Genomic DNA, 19,045 nt, shown 5'->3' with positions numbered 1-19,045 from the left:
AATGACTTGCTTAAGGTCACAGAAATACTAAGTGACAGAAGCCAGGACTTGAACCTAGGTTCCCTAGATCCTGGTTCTTCATTCTATTCCACTCAAGTGCACTGATGGCGAGTTGGGGGTGGGAAGAGGAGACGCTGCTGAATAGGAAAGTAAACTTTGGCTTTAATCCAGCAACAAATTCTTTTTTTTTTTTTTTTTTTTTTTAGATTTTTGCAAGGCAAATGGGGTTAAGTGGCTTGCCCAAGGCCACACAGCTAGGTCATTATTAAGTGTCTGAGATCAGACTTGAACCCAGGTACTCCTGACTCCAGGGCTGGTGCTTTATCCACTGCGCCAACTAGCCACCCCACAAATTCTTATAAGTAAGTCCTTGTTCTGTTCCAAGCAATGCTAAGTGGTGAGTTATAAAAAGAAAAGCAAGGGGTCTCTGTCCTCCAAGAGTTTTTATTCTCATGGGGGATGGACAAAATGGGGCACTGTACTACCAAGGCTAGGGCCCTACTCTGGAAGCCAGAAAAATGAAGGCTTGAATTGTAATTGGGACACTTACTAGCTGTGTGACCTTGGGCTGGTCTGAGCTAATGTCATTGGTAAAATGGGGGTCATCTCATGAAAAAGGGTAAAAGCATCACTTGCACAAAAATATTCATAGCAGCTCTGTTTGTGGTGGCAAAGAATTGGAAATCAAGGAGATGTCTATCAACTGGGGAATGGCTGAACAATTTGTGGTCTATATATGTGATGGAACACTATTGTTCTAATAGAAACTGGGAGGGATGGGATTTCAGAGAAGCCTGGAAAGACTTGGATGAACTGAAGGTGAGTGAAACAAGCAGAACCAGAAGAACACTGTACACCCCAACAGCAACATGGGGGTGATGATCAACCTTAATGGACTTGCTCACTCCATCAGTGCAATTTTAGGATATTTGTGATGGAGAATACCATCTGTATCCAGAGAAAGAACTGAGGAGTTTAAACAAAGAACAAAAGACTATTACTTTCAATTTTTTTTAAAAAGATTGTCTTATGAACTACATAATTTTACGGTCTCTAATATTTTACTTCTTCCTCAAGGATATGTTTTTTTTTTTCCCTCTCAACACATTCAATTTTGATCAGTGCATAGCATGGAAGCAATGTAAAGACGATCACGATCACATTGCCTCCTGAGGGAAGGGAGGGGAGGGAAGGGAGGGAGGGATGGATGGGAGGGGATGGGAGGGAAGGGAGGGTGGAGGAAAAAGTGAAAAATTCAAAACCTCACCAAAAATGTTAAGTAGAAACTATTATTGTATATAATTGGAAAACAAATAAAATATTTATATAATAAAAATTGGGGATCATCATAGGCCAAGTCTCTTGGTAGAGCAAATGAAATGTTTGTAATCCATCCATTCCTCCACAGAACCTGCACCTGTGATGGGAGTTTCCCAGTTATGATCGTGTGTGTGTATGTATATATATGCATATATAGGGGTAATATATATATGGGGTAATACATAGGGAATATATAGGGTATATATATATATATATATATATATAGTAATGTGGATATAAAGAGAAAAAATGAAACGTCTCTGTCCTCAAGGATCTTACCTTCTAGCAGGAGAAATTCATACATATATAACACAAACAAATATATATGAGAGAGAAACTTACATTCTTCTCTCCAGATATATAGGAATATACAAAAACTGTGCACAATGGTTTGTAAACCTGTCTTTTAATGTCACCCTTGATGAGGAGTCCACCCTTAACGGTGACCCACATGGAATGCTTTCCAAAGTCTGTTCACTAGCTGGATCATATCTGCGCTTTTGTGGGTGGCAGGCGCTAGATCTGAACCCATTTTTTGGCCAGCTCCAACCTCACCATGCAGTCAGGGCATCAACTGAAATCAGTTGAGATTTATTCTGCCTTCCAAGGCTTCCAGTCCCTTGCTAAACCACCTTTCTCCCAGCAGGTCTGGGGGAATGGAAAAGGAATGGCCTGGCCTGCCTTCCCCACCCCCCAGAGGCCCGCTTTGTAGCTTTGGAACTAGACTGGAGCCACCGGGCCGGATGGAGAAGGCCCCCAAGCCCGTGCTGCTGGCCAGCCATCTTTGGAGTAGGGCTGGGGGCAGAGGCTCATTTTCTTCCGGATTCTATTTCAATACCAATCAGGCTGCTGGGGGCAGAAAGGCCCGTGGAGGGGGTGAAGCCTGGAAGGGAAGAGGTATCTGTTCCCAGGGAGAGGGTCTGTATTTCCTTCGGCCAGCTTCCCGGAACCCCCCCCCCGCACCTTCCCCAGAACAACCGAGCTGCACCGGCCTTCCAATTTGTCCTCGGTGACTTCTGAAGTAGTTAACTTTGTAATTTGTGGAGTCACATCTTCCTCCTTTTAATGGTTATTTATTGCATTCCGCACAAGATGAACCCGGTTCAATTAATCAAGGGAAGCCTCAAAATCAATTAATATGAATTAAATGAGCTACACCAAGTCGGAGGAAAGTCACACATAATTTACCAAAGCGTTGTCAATAAGGCTTCGGCATCTCGGGCAAAATTGCTCACGAGTGGCTGGCGATGCAGCTAAACGCTGCCACCCGGCCCCATTAATATTGCCGGCGGAGGGGCCGCCGACAGCCCGGGTGGAGGGGCAGGCCCTGGCTTCCCTCGGGACCTGGGCTTTTACACCGACGTGTGTGTGTGTGTGTGTGTTATGTGTGTGTGTGTGTACGTGTGAGTGTGTTGTATGTGTGAGTGTTGTGTGAGTGTGTATGGGTGTGTTTGCATGTGTGAAAGCATGAGTGCTTGTTTGTATGTATGTTTGTGTGTGTGTTGCAAGTTTTTAAAGCCATCAGTGCCCCAAAGGAAGAATCTAAAAGCAGTAGAGAAAGCAGACTGATGGATGGGAGCGGAGGTCCCCAATTCCAATGTGACTTCTGCTGTCGGCCTCAGTTTCCTCAGCTGCAAAATATAAGATTTACAATCGATGGCCTTCCAACTCCAAATATCAACATTTTCAAGCATCAGTTCCGTTAACTTTTCAGCATCCTTTTTACCCCCCTCCCAGGTGTATGGGGGGGCGCAAAACACAAGCCTTACCGACTTGCTTAGAATCTTGGGTAAAAATAGCCTCCTCCCCACCCCCACCCCTTAATCTGAAACATTGTTTCTTCTTCTAGGAGAATGCGGTTAATCTGGAAACATTGTTTCCATCTAAGTCCCAGGCTCTTCCTGGGGGTCCCCTGCCCAGTCCGGAGCCGGAGCCGAGGGGTCGGCGCCCAGGAAATCACTTTGAAACCCCGTTTTCATTTGTAAATCAGGGACGGGAGAAGGGGCTTCCGGAGCTCTGGAAGTGGCCAGAGACAACTGGCCTCACTGGGTGAAATGACTATTGTTGGGAGGCCCTGCAGGGGGACGGGGCGGGGGTGGCTGGAGCAGCTGGGCTGGGGTCCGAGCTGCCAGCGCAGCCTCTAACGGCGCCAGCAAGAGCAGCCCTCCTCGCTGATTGGTCTTCCCCGCATTCTCCATTTGTCACTTTTCCTTATGATAAGGTCAGCGGTGACAGCGCTTCCTGACATTAGCAGCTGTGCCTTTTAAAAGGGGCATTGTGGGACTACTAATTGCAGTAATTTCATTAGCATAAATTATTTATTCTGCCATTCATTTATCTCCTTTTTGGGGAGGGGGTGGCAGAATGGTAGTGGCAGGACTGGTAATGTGACACTGTAGTTTTTTCCCCCCAGACTAGTCCCTCTCGGATATGGATGTAAAGGCAGGATTTATTGTCCATGGGGCCCTTGGACTGGAAGAAAGGCACCAACCAGGCCCAGCTTTGTTTTCCTCTGGCATCCGATGGCTTGGAAATGAAAAGCGAAAGCAGAAGACTTTCCACTCATCCCCCAGCTCCCCACCATGGTGTCCCAAAGGGACAGGAGCCCTGAACGCCAGAATCTCAGAGCTGGGAGGGCATGTCAGCCATCTTCAAGTTCAACCCAGACTGGAGCAGAAAATGCCCCCTCCGACATCCCTGACAAGTGGTCCTTCCTATGACCAGGCTGCTTGAAGGCTTCCCTCCAGGGAGGTGGGTCCCACTCCACACCCAGAAATAGCCCATCTCATTTTTGGAATCAAATGAACTTGTAGACTTTGCAAGCATCAGGTGCAGGCTGGTTATTATTATTATTATTACTATTATTATGTTATTATGATTATTACATTATGATTACTATCATTACCGTTATTAGTATCTGATGATTACTATTGTGGTTATGATCAGTATTACTATTGCTATTGATTTTATTATGATTTCTATTATTACTGTTGCTACTTGACAAAGAAAACACTTCCTCTGATGCAGAATGAAATGCAAAAAATAAAGGGTCTTTCCCCCTCACTAGTAAAAACCATTGACTTTACTTTCCAGGCAGCTCACTTAGAAATACAGAAAGAAAAAAACTGGTTTGCAGAGCTGAGGGGAAAGGCTTCATGCATGAGGTCCCACTCGAGAGAACAGAGTTCAGTCATAATCATAATCTCAATCAATCTCTCTCTCTCTCTCTCTCTCTCTCTCTCTCTCTCCCCCCCCTCTCCCCCCCCCCCCCCCTTCCTCTCTCCTCCCTCTGTCCCTCTTCCACACAGACCTATCCCAGATCAGCAGGTAAAAGGAAGGCAGGTGGACGTTGGTTGGATTATAAATTTCTGATTATAGTATTCCCATTTCTCTGGCACCTCCCACCACCTTTGTGACAATGCTCCTACAGAACTGAATTATTTCCATTTGACAGATGAGGAAGTTGAGGCTCAGAGGGAATTTAAACTTTTTTTTTCTGCTGCCAGATTCAACACACCCTCCACAGGCTACGTGCACTTTAACAGCTCTCATTTATGTGGTTCTCCCAGAAGTCTTTGCTTTGACATACTTGACATACTTTTTCTCATGCTAGAGGAAGGAAATCCTTTTTTTTTTTTAAAAAAGACACTCCTAAGGTATCTCTGAAAGAGGAAACTGATTTGTAAAAATGTTCTTTTGAGTGAATTAAGCAACACACAGAAATGAGAACTCTTGTGGGATACAATGCTAGCAAGCAATGGCGGATGTGCTAAACTGCTAATCTAGGGGCCAAAGAGAAGGGTGCAGAACTGCTGAGTCAATGACTCCAATATTCATCAGGTTCCTTCCCTTCCTTTCTGGCCACTGTCACTTGTCATTTTGTCCAGGTGGGAGCAGCCTTCATCACTGAATGCATAGGGGCAGTGTGGTGAAGTGGTTAGTTTTCAGGGCTTGAAGTCTGGAAATCCTGGATCTCAATTCTTCAGAAATTTACTAGTTGTGGAACCCTGGGTAATTTACTTAAATAGTCAATGAATAAACATTTATTTTACTAAGTAAAGCTTTGCTCTGTGCCAGGTAGTAGCCAGATGCTTGAGATTATGGGGTCAAGTGAAATGGCCCCTTTCTTCAAAAACTTATACTCTTTTTCATGTAGGCCTAGATAGGTAGATTAAGGGAATTTTACAGAACAGAAATGGTAGCAACTGGAGGAATTAAGAAAGGCCTCTTGTCCTTTCTTGTATGAGTTGGAGATGAACTTTGAAGGATCTATAAAACAGGAATAATAACATTTCCACAGGTAGGGGAGTAGTAAAAGTGTTTTTTTTAACTTAAGGGTTAAATGTGATGTTCTGATGTAATTTTCCCATATTCCTTGCTCCCTTGTGATCATAGGGACATAAATTAGAATTTGAAAGGCAACAATCCTCTCATTTTATAGGGGAGAAAATAGGGACCTAAAAAAGATATTATAGGATTATATTTTCCTCACTTTCTAGATGAGGCTCTGAAAAGTGAGGTGACCTCAGCTTGAATCCTGCCCTTATTAGCTGTATGACATTACACAAGTTGCTTCACCTTTGTCTGCCTCATTTTCCTCTTCTGTAAAATGGGGGTAATAATAACGCCTACCTCTCAGGGCACTTGTGAGGATCCAGTGAGAGCATATTGGTAAAACATTTTGTAACCTTTGGAGAGCTTAAGAAATGCTTGCTATTCCTTCCTAACATTTCTTGGATCTTTTCCTTAAGACTATTCTGTGTTCCTCCACCTTTCTGGATGACTCCTTGAGGTTTCCTTGTGATGCTTCCTCATCTTTTAGGAACTGTTCTTTTCATAGGATGAGAATTTGCATTTGTTCAGTGTTTCTAACTCAAGGCAGATTTCCCATGCCTCTAACTCCAGCACATAGTAGGACTAAAGAACTAAGGCTCTGGGAGACCTCAGAAGCCATCTAGTCTAAGCCTCATTTTATAGATGAGGGCACTGAAGACAACGAAGTACAGTGACTTGTCAAGCAACAGAGATGGGATTTGAACCCAGGTCTATGGATTTCAAATCAAGTGTCTTTGCTCCCCTTCTCCTCAGGTTCCCAGCCCACAAGTCCCTCTTTTTCCCTTGCTGGCACCATGACTGCCAAAATTCATCATCTAATCTTCGGGGGAAGCTTGTGCCAACCTACCCCAAGATAAAGACTTGGGGATTATTGAGAGTTAAATGGCATTAGACATTTTGCCAACTGTCAACTGATGAGAAGACAGAAAAGAAATGTTTGTGAGATGGAATCATCCCCCATTCCTGTGGGGACCCAGTGTGGCAAGGATTGGAAATGACCATCTACATAATCTCTCACCTTCAGGAAAGTTCCTCTGTGGGGGTGTGCTGGGCAAGGGGCTTCACTTGGCATAAATGTATCACACTCTACTCCAAAGGAGGAGGAAGAGGAGTTTGAATTCAGAGATGGTAAAATAGTCCTGAATAATCTTAAAGATCAGAGGGAGGTTTAAGGAAGTGACCAAGTAATAGTCATTTGATTTCTCTTTGAAATCAGCCCGACTTTTGACACCTATGAAAAGGTAGGGGACCCCATCTAACCACCCCTCTCTGAGAGATCATTCTTGAAAGACTTGTGGCAGGTGCTGGTCATTGAATGAAGCCATCTGCTGTACCTGTTTAGTGTCATCCAGATGTTCACAGAGGTAGTCCTCTGCTCTCAGATTCCAGGGGCTGCTAAAGGAGAGACCGCCTCTACTTCAGGTGGTGCAAGTCCCTGTTCATCCAGAAGATGGCAACAGCCACTGGCAGATGGGCCTCTGCTGGCTCGAGCTGCTTACAAAGGCCTTGGGGGGATGGCGGCAGCAAAGATCTTTAAAACAAGCTTTGCTCTTTCCTAATCATTCCCCAAAGGCAATCAGGGCTATTCTCTGCTAAAGGAGAACTAACAACTAACTAATTAACTAACTCTCTCTCCCTCCGCACTCAGTACCTTTAAGAAAACAATCTTTCCTTTCTTGTTCCTTCCTCCAAAATTGTAAGAACAAATCAGAATTAAGGGGTTTTATTTTTGGTCACAGGTATCTGATACAGCCTCACCCTCCCTCTCTCCCCCCATCTGTTCCCAGTTTCCCTTCCTTTCCCTTCTCTTTTCCCAGTCCTTCCCTTTCAGAAAGTAGAAACAAAGTAAAGGATAATTACAATTTCTGATGTTTTTGTAATGTTTTAAGAATTAAAAAAATACTTCCCAGAACCTTGGCATTGGAGAATAAAAAGGAATCATACCAGTCACCCTCCAATGGAATCCATACATGAAAGGAACCCCCTGCACAAGTCCCATGCCCTCTGCTGTGCCACCTGGAGTCATCTCTTCTCTAGGCTAACGATGACCAGCTCTTTCAGTCTTTACTTAGAACCACTCTGTGAGGAAAGTGTTATGCTCTACATCGCAGATGAGGGAAGTGAGGCACAGGAAGTGAGTATTTTGCTCTTAGGTCACACAGCCACTTAAGTGGAACAGCCAGGCTTTCACTTTTATGTCAGTGGCAGACCCCCTCATATCATTAAAATCCTTCTCCATTCTCTTCCTTGGAGACGCCTACTTTCTTCCCAATTCTTGGAACCAAGGGGAAGGACTGGCAAATGGCTTGCTTCCCATTTGCTGCTTGAAGCTCATTGCCCAGTCTTTCCACTTGGCAATTTCAGGCCTTTCTGTTATTCCATTCTTTTCTCATCTGATTTTTCATCTTGTTCAGTCATTTTCAGCTGAATCTGACTCTCTGTGACCCTGTTTGGGGTTTTCTTGGCAGAGATATTGGAGCAGTTTTCTATTTTCTTCTCTAGCTCTTTCTACACATGAGAAAACTGAGGTAAACAGGCCTAGGGGCCTTACTTGACCAGGGTCACACAGCTAGTATGTACCTAAGGTCATATTTGAACTCAGGAACATGAATCTTTTTGATTTCAAGTCTGGTGCTCTCTGCACTGTGGCACCACCTAGCTGCCCCATTGTCATCTACCAGTTTCCAAATTTATGAACTGGTCCACAATGACTTTGGGACCTGGCTCATGGTTTTCCTGTCTACTTTCCCTGCTATCATCTTCAGGGATTAGTTTTCATAGGTAAATAACTCAATTTTCTGAATTAGTTTTGTCTTCTATAAAATGTGGATACTTCTTTCTAGTACCTATCTCATAGGGCTGTTGTAAGTACCTTGTAAATCTGAAAGAACAAGATAAATGTTGACTATTACTATAATTCAGACAGCCCAAGCCTATCACCAGCTACCAGATAGCTTTTGAAGACTCTCCTTCCTTCCTTCCTTCCTGCCTGCCTTCCTTCCTTCCTTCCCTTTTATCTCCAATCCATCCTTAGTCACCTACTGCATAATTAAGGTAAATCTGCTAAATGCACCTACCTGATTATATCCCTCCTGTGCTTCAGACCTCTCAGCGACTTCCTATTCTTTATGGGATCAAGGCCCAGTGGCCAAACCTAACATTCTAATTGCACATTCCAGGTCCATTTTATCTTTCCAGAGTCATCTCTTCCCACTCCCCTCCAAGTTCTCCATGCTCCAACTAATCAATCATTCTATCAATGAATACTTATTAAGCACCTAATACATACTTAATTATCTAGGCTGAGTGTTGAAGAGTACGAGGAAAAGCAAGATCAGACCCTGCCTGAATTCAAGGAACTTACAACAAACCTGGAAGAATCTCCTCTGCTCACATCATTTCCATCAGTACGTTCCCATCCATTTTGACTCTTGCCATGTTCTACCATAAATATACCCAAAGGTATTCCTCCTAATGTACTGGATTATTTCCTTACCTGGCAAGGAAGGCTCTGAACATATAATAAAAAAATTTAATAAATGCACATCGAATCAAACTCTTGGATTATCCAGGGCTCCAAATTACAAACCAAGTGGATTCTGGACTTGTCATGTCTCCCACCTAAGCCAGAAATTTGCCTGGAGCAGAGAATAGTGTCTTATCTCAAGTTGGAGTCACCCCATGATCTGATGCACAGTCATTGTTTCAGAAGTGTTCCTGAAATATGAATTTGTGATGGAATCCCTGCTGTTAGCTTGTTTTTTTCCCCTCTTATATTTAAATTTTTAATGTTCTCAGAGAAGAAAAGAATTCACTCCTAGGTCAGATGACAAAGCAGATACAAAGTAAGGAATTTTCTCTTCTTTCTTTTTATAGTATAATTTCTCACTGTCTTAGGAAAAAATAGGGAAGAACCCCCTTCTCTAAGCCTAGGGAAAGTGTATGGAGAGCCTTCAGTCTTATCTTCATTTTTCCTTTCTAGCTTTATTTATGTGCTTAAAGAACCTGGGGAATTTAGAAGGACCAGGACCCTGGACTTTGACCCTCAGTCTTAGCAGCTGACACATATGGGTGTTTTTTTTCATTTTCCTCTTGGGGGATCAGCAGCTACCCTGCTCTGGACACTGGTTCTAATGTGTCATTGAGAAGCAACTGACTACAAGAGTTTTTACTATTGTAAAAATTCATTGGTATCAGAAGCAAATTCTCTTGGGAGTGGAGTGGGCTGCTGCTTTAAAAAAGAAATCAATCTTTACAGAATTTCTAGGTGTGTGTGTGTGTGTGTGTGTGTGTGTGTGTGTGTGTGCACGCGCACGTGTGGTGTGTTTGCACTCATGTCTGAGAAACTTACCTCAATTCCCTCAATTTCCTCGATAAATCGTCTGCTGACAGAGAGCAGGGCCCCCTTTGGCCACTCATGGAACCAGTCAATAGCAGTGCAGTTTACCAGAGCTGGGAACTTTCGAGATCTCACTCTGAGAGTGTGACCCACAGGAGAGAAGCACAAAATGACCTGGGGAGAGATGGAGATGTAGAGATGTGGAGAGAAGCAGGGGAGGACACAAAAAGTGATCTTTCTAGTCGCATAATCAAAGAGAGAAAGAACACAATCACGGTGATACATTCTTCAATTGTTTATCCAGATGGAATGTCCCTTCATTCAAGGAAGAGGGATTTTCCTAATAAACTCATGGGAACTCACTCAGACCTGGGTCTTTATATAGAACACTGATGGTTTATTGACGTCTTCCCCTCTAAGATTACCTTTCCGTCTCCTCTCTATGTGTCCTGAATGAACCTATCTATAAATACCTTCATCTCTCCTGCTAGAATGTAAGCTCTATGAGGGTAGGGATTGTTTTTATCTTTTTTTTTTCCTTTGTATCCTCAAGGTTTAGCACAATACCTCCCACACGGATTGCAGGTAATAAATGCTTGCTGATTAAATTGATATATGAGCAATAGTAAATTTTATTTCAAAACATTGGTCTTCTCCTTCCCCCCCCACCTTCTCTTTTACAAACTTCTAAGGAGGAGTTCTCATCTGGATAAATTTCAAAATCAGGAGGCCAGTCCCAAATGGTGCTCCTGCAACAATGTGATATTCAAGAAAATAATCTGAAAGCTGGAATCAAAGAGTCAGAGATAGAAGAGCCCTTAGCCATTTCATTATCATTTCATTTAATTAAAAACCAATTATATAGTCTGTATGTAGAGCATCTTTTTCCTGCTGGACTTGAAGTCCTGGACTCTTAGTTGAAATCCTGGCTCTATTACTGCCCTCCTTTCATCTTTCTGGCCTCAGTTTCCTCATAAATATATAAAATGTAGGAATTCAATGAGAATATAGGATTATAGCTCAAGAGGTATAAGAGCCTCCTGGAATCATGTGGTCTAACTCCCTCATTTTCTAGATGAGGAAACAGAGGCTTGAGGAAAGCAAATGTCCTAGCAACAATTACAACAGAAAATTAAATAATAGAGATGTAATTTGATCTCAGGGCTTTTGATTCAATAATCATTACTTTTTCCATTGGAACTTGGTTTTGGGTGTCCCTTCCAACTCTTTACATGACTATGATACTATGATTTGAGCATCAAGGAAATCTTTTATTTTGCAAAAGAGGATAGTGAAGGAAGTTTTCCAAGTCACCCAGGTAATCACTGGCAGGACGGTGGGATTTGAACTCAGGATCTCTGCTTTCAAACCCAGTATTCCTTCCCTACTTTGGAGGCAAGTTGAACCATATTTTCCCCCTAAGGTACTTTTTTTCTCTTTCATATTCCCAAAGTAATGAGAACTTCTGCTAAAACAAGCTCTTATAATGAATGAATCTAACTGAATATATGTGTGCACTCTGAAAGATAATTTCTGATTTGAAGTTTCTATTGTCCTTAAGGAAAAGAGGTTTATGTCTATTATCTCATTGGAATCTCTCAACAAACCTGAAAAGTAGATGCTATTATTGCCCTCATTTACAGATACGGAAACTGAGGCTCAGGGTGAAATGACTTGGTTACATGCCTGTGAATATCTGAGGCAAGGTTTGGTCTCATCTGATGCCTCTGGCCTTTGTATCTGGGGTTTTTGAATGATGTAGAGCAAAAACTCTGCTCAGGCAACTTAAGATGAGAGGATCATAGAGTGAAAGCGTTAGACACATGTGCTCTCATAGGACATCCAGTCCCAACCTTTTTGCATTAGGACCCTGGATAGTAACTCGGTTATAGTGGGCACTCAAACAAGCAGAACAAGCTATGTGTTCAGAGTGGGAGGACGTGGATTCAGACACTGGTGGTGTGACCTTGGGCACATTATTCCACTTATCTAGTACTCCATTTTCTCAAATGAAAAAAAGGAGTTGGATTTCCAATGGCTTTCAATATCCCCTCGAGATCTAGTCTCGGTGAAGAAAAGGACCCAATTTAGGCCCAATCCCTGCTAATCCCAAAAGATTTCAGTGCAGAGACCAAGTAAGACCCTGTCTGGGAAGCTTTGTGAAGAAACATGCCCTGGCTAGATTTTAAGCCTTCTGACAGCTATGGCAAAGGAAATAAAGGGCCTCATTTTCTTATTTGTTAATAAAAAGGAGTGGGTAAAAGACTAAGAAATTATCAAACAAATTGGTATATGAAAATATGGGAACATTCTCACCACTTAAGAAACAATGGATTTGAAGAACCTGGAGAAACATAGAAAGACTTAACTAAACAGATACAGTACAGAGGAAACAAAACCAGGAAAACAATATCCACGAAAACTCTAAGATATAAGTAAGGACAGAAGAGAGAACAATAAAAAGAGAAACTGAATACTGACCAATGATCAGGTGGGCAAATACTCTCATGGGGATGCTTAGATTCATAACTGGAAAGAGCTCAGAAGTCACAGAGTTCAATAACCTCAATTTAGAGAGGTGGAAACTGAGGCCTCAAGACTTAATCAATATTACACAGGTACTGAGTACAAAGCTGAGGCTCAAACAAAGGTCTCATGACTCCATGTTCAGTGGAAAAGGCAACAAGCATTTATTAAATGCCAGCTATGTGTGAGGTATTATATTAAGTGTTTAGTAATCAAAAAAAATATCACTTTCCTCTTTACTACCTATGTTACATCTTTCTGCCTCAGTCTCCCAGTCTATAAAATAAGGGGATTTGCACTAAATGGAATCTGAGCTCCTTTATCACTCTAGATTTAGGATCCTATGTTTTGGATTTTTATCACTATATCACAATGCCTCCTGGTACTAATGAATGAAACATTAACATAAAGAATATGTCATCTACAGTTTTATTTTTGCCATCAGCTAACAACTAAATTGGAAGACTTCTAATCTGATTATACAATATTCAGGAGAAGTATTCTTTGCCATTGACTTCTCCTTCATTTCTCATGGGAACACAGGCAGGTGCTCAACAACCTTCCTTCTCAAACTCCAAACTGAAAAAATGAAAGATAGAAAATGCAAGGACAATCTAAATTCAGTGGTTACTGTATGATAGGTATTGGTCAAAGTTCTGGGGATGCATATACAAGATGATACCTGATGGGGAAGCATTATAGAGAGTATGGTTAGGAAATGACTGGAAAGTAAGGAGACCTTGATTCAGGCAAATCAGAGCCCAGGACTCACCAGGGTCAAAGTCTAAGTGATTCAGCTAGGGGGAACATCCAGCCACCCTCCCCAACTCCTTTTCCAACACCAAATATTTGCACAAAGTCTTACTCCCAAACCCTGGAACAGTCTTCCTTCCCCCAAACCTTCTTATTTTGTAATGCTGGTATTCCACCCAGGGTCCTTAGCCCAGCAGTGGCTCCTTGGTAGATGCATGATCTGAATGCAAGTCCTTCCCTGCCCATCCCCCAGGAACCAAAAGAAAACTTCAGCGAAACTACTGCAGATGCTATGTTAATTTTGAGAAGGGCCAATCGGCACTTCAAATATTTCTTTAAGGAATTCCTCCTTGATCCTTAGCAAATGGAGGTGGAAATGCTAAGGAGTCCCCTGAAGAAGCATGTTGGTGGTGTTTGTGTTTAGGTTTTCTAAAGAGCTAGGCCTATACTGAATTTCTGTTAATAAAGTTGACATGGTAGGACTTATCTGGGGATGATGGAATCCTTTTCCCATACATATGTTTTCTGACTCACGAATTTTCCTCAATGTCTGAAATAATGGCAAGGCCTGTGGAGTTGCCTCAAAAGTTGAAAAGAGCCCAGAAGAAATCTTGTTAAGATGAAAAAGATGTTGGTGGTCTTCAAAACAGGATCCAATCTCTTGGAGGTCTCAGTCTTTGGAAAGTTTACTGTGCTACATCAGCTTTAATCAAATCCTTATGTTGTTGCTGTGGGTTCAATCTCTTACATATAAAGAGGAGGAAACTGAGGTCCAGAGTGGTGAAATAATTTACTCAATATCTTCAGAAAGGCAGGATTGAAACTTGGGTTCCTTGGCTCAAGACCCACATTCTTTGGAACTGAACTTAGAGTCAGTTAGAAGCCAATTTGACTATTATGACTGTATGATGTGTGGAAAGTCACTTCCTTCCTCTGTTTCTTCTTCTTCTATGAAATGAGGGGGTTGGATTCTGAGGCCCTTTCTGACTCCAAAACTGTGTGATTCTAAATGTTTTTTAGGTAGCCCATTTTTTTTTTTTTTGCATAGGGAATGTCCCTGGGAGGAAATGGGTGGGAGACTTGAACTTTGAACTCAGGTCTTGGAATTCCATGGTCAGCATCCATTGCACTCTATTATTACTTCCTCAATGCATGAGGCATTTTACCATTTCACTTCATTTTACTAATGAGAAATATAGAAATGAAGGGGTCAATTTCAAGAGGAAAGTCCTTGGTTCTCATCTTGAGCACATCAGGGAAAAAAGGTAACTTCAGGACCTGGATTGTCTGGATCATCATTTTCAACTGTCTTCCAACTTGTCTTTTGGGTTTGCAACAGATATTATGGTTAAACACTTCATAAGAAGGGAGAAAAACAGCTGTGTAAGGAAGAGGATGCTTTTGCACATCCATGGTCATTCCATCAGCTGATCCAAGTTTCAAGACTATGCTGCAATCCCATGAACTTTAATTTGTATTTCTATCTTCAGTGCTAGCACAGCATTTGGGACATAGCTAAGTTCTTCATACATGCTTTTTATCTTCCCTGAAGAATGGGTCTGAGGGTTCCAGCAAACATGAGACGGAAAAGAAAAAGAAAGGAAAATAATGGAAGATAGGGACAGAACACTACTAAACAATTAAGACATAAAAGAAAGGGGGAAAAATACCTGTTGGTGGAACTACATTCTTTGTTAAAAGCAAATTTTATATGTAAAAATGAGCCTCTAAATTAGCCCATATTTGCTTCCTATGGCTATAAATGCAGGGATACTACAGATTTGCTTTTGGAATTTATACCATAGAATTTTCTATTCTAGTCACCTTTTTCTGCCCACACAGGTATTCATTGTGACTCTTTTGTAATAATCTCATTTCATTGTGTGTTGGACTATATTCCAATGTGTTTGAGCTATGATCTCATCATAAGTATTTATTTCTTTGTGCCTTACCAACAGGACTCACTGCATTTCATCAGGTAACGGAAATGTGAATTGCCAAAGTGATCCCATTTCTTTTCCACTTGATCCAGTTTGTTTTTAGACTGAAACAACATTTTCTTTTCCATTTGCCTCATAAAGTTTTTACTTGGGTGCATTTATCCTCAAAGGCTCTCACAAATCTTCAGGGAAAAGATGTGAACCAAGGAAGCATACATCTGGATAAGTCTTGTGTTCTTGATGAGAAACATTCCCTAAATTTGGATGCTTTATTCTCCTAATGATTATTCTATTTAAATCTTACTCCAGGTTCTCTTGGATAGGCTTTCCCCTGCTTAATTGCTGCAATTAATGCTTGTCCATCCCACAGCTCCCTTACCAAAAAGAGTCAGATTTGAACTTCAGAGTTAGTGCCTTTCTGAACTGCAGTCTATCCTGAGGTCTCTCCTCTTTCCTTCATGGATACTTGCTTCTTGTCTGCTCATCACATGCATAGCTGTTAAAGGGCAGTAGCTCAGGCCATTTTCCCCAAATAAAATAAACCAAGATTAGAAGAACCAAGACAAATAGTGGCATAATTCAAGCTAAATTCCCTTCTCAGATTTTTCTGGATAATGTCACAAAGGGTAGGTTTGGGGACTTTTGCTTGTATAATCAAAAGCTGCATGAGGCAGTGGAAAGAGGGCTGAATTTGGAATCAGAGAGACATAGTTTTGAGTTCTGACTATCATATATTCCATGTGTGACCTTGGTCATGTCACCTTTATGCCTCAGTTTCAAATATGAAAAATGAGGAGGTTGGATGAGTTGATCTTCAAGTGCTTTCCAGCTCTCACCCTATGATTTTGCTACTTGCCTTGGTTTATGGGGTTAGCTTTAAGGTTCATCTAATCTAATGCTTTTATTTTACAGATGAGGAAACCAAGGCTCAGAAAGGTTAAGAGACTTTGGGAAAGTTGCAGAGCAGACAAGCCATCAGGAATTGGGTTTGGGTCATAGATTCCCAAAGTGATTCAATTGTCTTTTACTTAGGTGCTCTTGTTTTGTAGTTGAAGAAATCAAGACTTGGAGAAAGGAAGGGAAAGGAAGGGACTTGTTAAAAGGATACACACACACACACACACACACACACACACACATATATATATATATATATATATAAAGAGTAGGCAGGAGAACCAGGCTTTGAACTTGGATTATAAAATTAGAAAATAGAATCCAAGTGGAAAGAGTTTAGTGATCATTGGGTACAATAAATGTCTAAACCAAAATTCCTCTATGCCAGTCTCAACAGCAAGCACCCAGCATTCACTTGAAGATTTCTGGGGTTGGGGGAGGAGAAGAAGAATCTATTATGTCCTAAAACAATCTAATCTGTTTTTTTACTAATTCCAATTGTTCAGAAGATTTACCTTATTTCAAGTCAAAATTGACCTTTGCAATCCCTGTACTACGTTTCCCCATTTCCCCTGGAATTTTCCAACAGGGCACAACAGAATAGGTACCATACCTCTTCTATGTGAAACCGTTCAAAGACTTGTAGAAGCTCTGTTCATGTCTCTCCTAAGCCTTGTTTTTTCCAGGCTCAACAGCCACAGCTCTTCCTACAGCACGATTTCCAGGACCTCATCACCCTGGCTCTCTTCCCCTGGATACTCTCAATGTCTTTTCAAAAAGGTACATTATTCAACCAACAATCTATTCTAGGGTAAAGCATGGCAGGATCATTTGATCTGCTCTTCATTCCAGATATATCTTTTGATGCAGCCTAAGATGGCACTAATTTTCTTGGCTTCCATATCACACCATTAACTCATATTGAGGTAAAACCCTCAGATCTTATTCAAACAAACTACTAATAACATATTCATCAACTTTTTTTTGTGCAGTTGATTTTTGACTCAGAAAGAAAGATGCAATGTAGATTTTAATGCCTCTACAGATCTATAATCTGACTCATTCCCTCTTAACAGGGATGACTGAAATTCATCCATGACTTTTCATCTTGAGTGATGCTTGCCTACATCTTCCTACCGAAGGTCTCCCTTGAGATTTCCTGATTCCTATTAGGTAATAGTGGACCATGCAAATAATGCATTCTTTGATCTTGGTAAGTGACTGGCTCTCTTCCTCTTCTTAACATACCTCCTAACGTCTCCAGGTTACTTTTTCTAGATAATTTCTCATTTGCAATGTGTTGCAGCCTGATCATGTTTGTCATGTACCTTTCCCATTGCTCTTTTGAGTGATCTGCAATTTATTTTTAAAAGCATGGTTTCCATAACTCATAACAGAAAAATATTGGTGTTAAAATATTAGTAGACCTGTGTGATTTCCCAAAGGCAGTCTAGCTCATTTCTTACTTCCTATTCAAGTCTGGAACCAACTCATTGACCTCCTACACTTACATATGATGATGTAGCAGTTCTCTGGGTCATTCATTATATTGTGAACCCCTTGAGGGTAGAGACTGTCTTTTGCTTTTCTTTATATTCCTAGTGATTAGTACAGTGCTTGGTAATAGTAAGGTCCTAATAAATAATTATTGAGGGGCAGCTAGGTGGTGCAATGGATAGAGCACCGGCCCTGGAGTCAGGAGGACCTGAGTTCAAATCCAGCCTCAGACACTTAATAATTACCTAGCTGTGTGGCCTTGGGCAAACTACTTAACCTCATTGCCTTGCAATAAATAAAGAGTGAATGAATAAATGATTATTGATCAAATGTCCTAGCTGTATGTCAAAGTTGAGATAATAGGTATATGTCATCCACTTGGTTATTCTTGTGTGGATAATTATATTAAACTCTTTTGATTAAGGATTCCATGTAGGGGCTCTACAATAATCTAGGTTTTGATGCAGTTGGTACAATGTCATCTGGGACAGCTCAGAATCCATAAAGAATCTCTAGAGTTTTATGTTTGACATTCCATCTCCATTACTATGCTAAATACCTCTGGTAATAATATCTTCCTATTTTATTCATCACTTGATATTAAGCAATCACTGAACAAAGTTATCTCTGCTTTTTATCTTAAATGGAATTTGTATATTTCTGACATATGAATAGGAGGCTTTTCTTGATGGGGAGACTTTAAGGCAGGATTTAGCTCTACAAGTCAAAAAGTGTATTTTTAATAGTCAACAAATAATGAGTCTAATGAGAGCTTTTATTCCAGTCAATTGTGTAGTTATGAAGATGGCATCTATTTGTGAATATTATTTGCAAAAGCTTTTAAAATTTCCTTTTCCTAGTTTCATCAATGATGCTATTGATATGTGTGTAAAGTCTTTCTCATGAAAAGTTTTGTTGAGATGAGAAAGCTGGCATATTAATCAGTTATCACTGGTTCCTTTTTCTGGTAAGAATAAGCTTTGAGGGGCAGCTAGGTGATGCAGTGGATAGAGCACTGGCCCTGGAGTCAGGAGGACCTGAGTTCAAATCCAACCTCAGACGCTTCATAATTACCTAGCCGTGTGCCTTGGGCATTGCCTTGCAAAAACCTAAAAAAAAAATAAGCTTTGAGGTTTTCATCTTAGCCTCCTTTTCAGAATCTATGAGAACAGATTCTTGCAATTGTATTGGGTCCTACATAGGACACCATTGTGTCTCCTTGCTATGTGCATTAGCTTAGTCAATTAGCTTCCCATATTTGAATTTTTAGTATCATTTTTACATCCTGAAAAAGCACATTGGAGACCATGATGCTTGTGACCAAATTTGGTGAGTTCATTGTCACTGATGGAAAAATGATTTATTATAGAAATCTTTTCTCTTTGAATTTTTAATACCATTTTTGCATCCTGAAGAAGCACACTGGAGACCATGATGC

The 19,045-nt window shown here is 41.1% G+C and overlaps 1 protein-coding gene across 2 annotated transcripts in view; it reads right to left on the bottom strand.

Annotated features, from left to right (window-relative positions):
- DNAH11 (dynein axonemal heavy chain 11) overlaps window positions 1-19,045 on the bottom strand; it is a 309,681-nt gene that overhangs the window by 90,406 nt on the left and 200,230 nt on the right. Inside the window, exon 55 of one of the 2 annotated variants that reach the window (XM_074195450.1) lies at window positions 10,007-10,168. In XM_074195450.1, coding sequence (XP_074051551.1) covers window positions 10,007-10,168 — 162 coding nt within the window. Of the gene's footprint in view, window positions 1-7,599; window positions 7,765-10,006; window positions 10,169-19,045 lie in introns of those variants that run through there. The other variant, XM_074195451.1, reaches the window with a different exon arrangement.

This window comes from Macrotis lagotis, chromosome 7 (assembly GCF_037893015.1).
Source record: "Macrotis lagotis isolate mMagLag1 chromosome 7, bilby.v1.9.chrom.fasta, whole genome shotgun sequence".
NCBI lineage: Eukaryota > Metazoa > Chordata > Mammalia > Peramelemorphia > Peramelidae > Macrotis > Macrotis lagotis.
The sequence above is the reverse complement of the archived record's forward strand: the minus strand, read 5'-3'. Positions and strand labels throughout refer to the sequence as shown.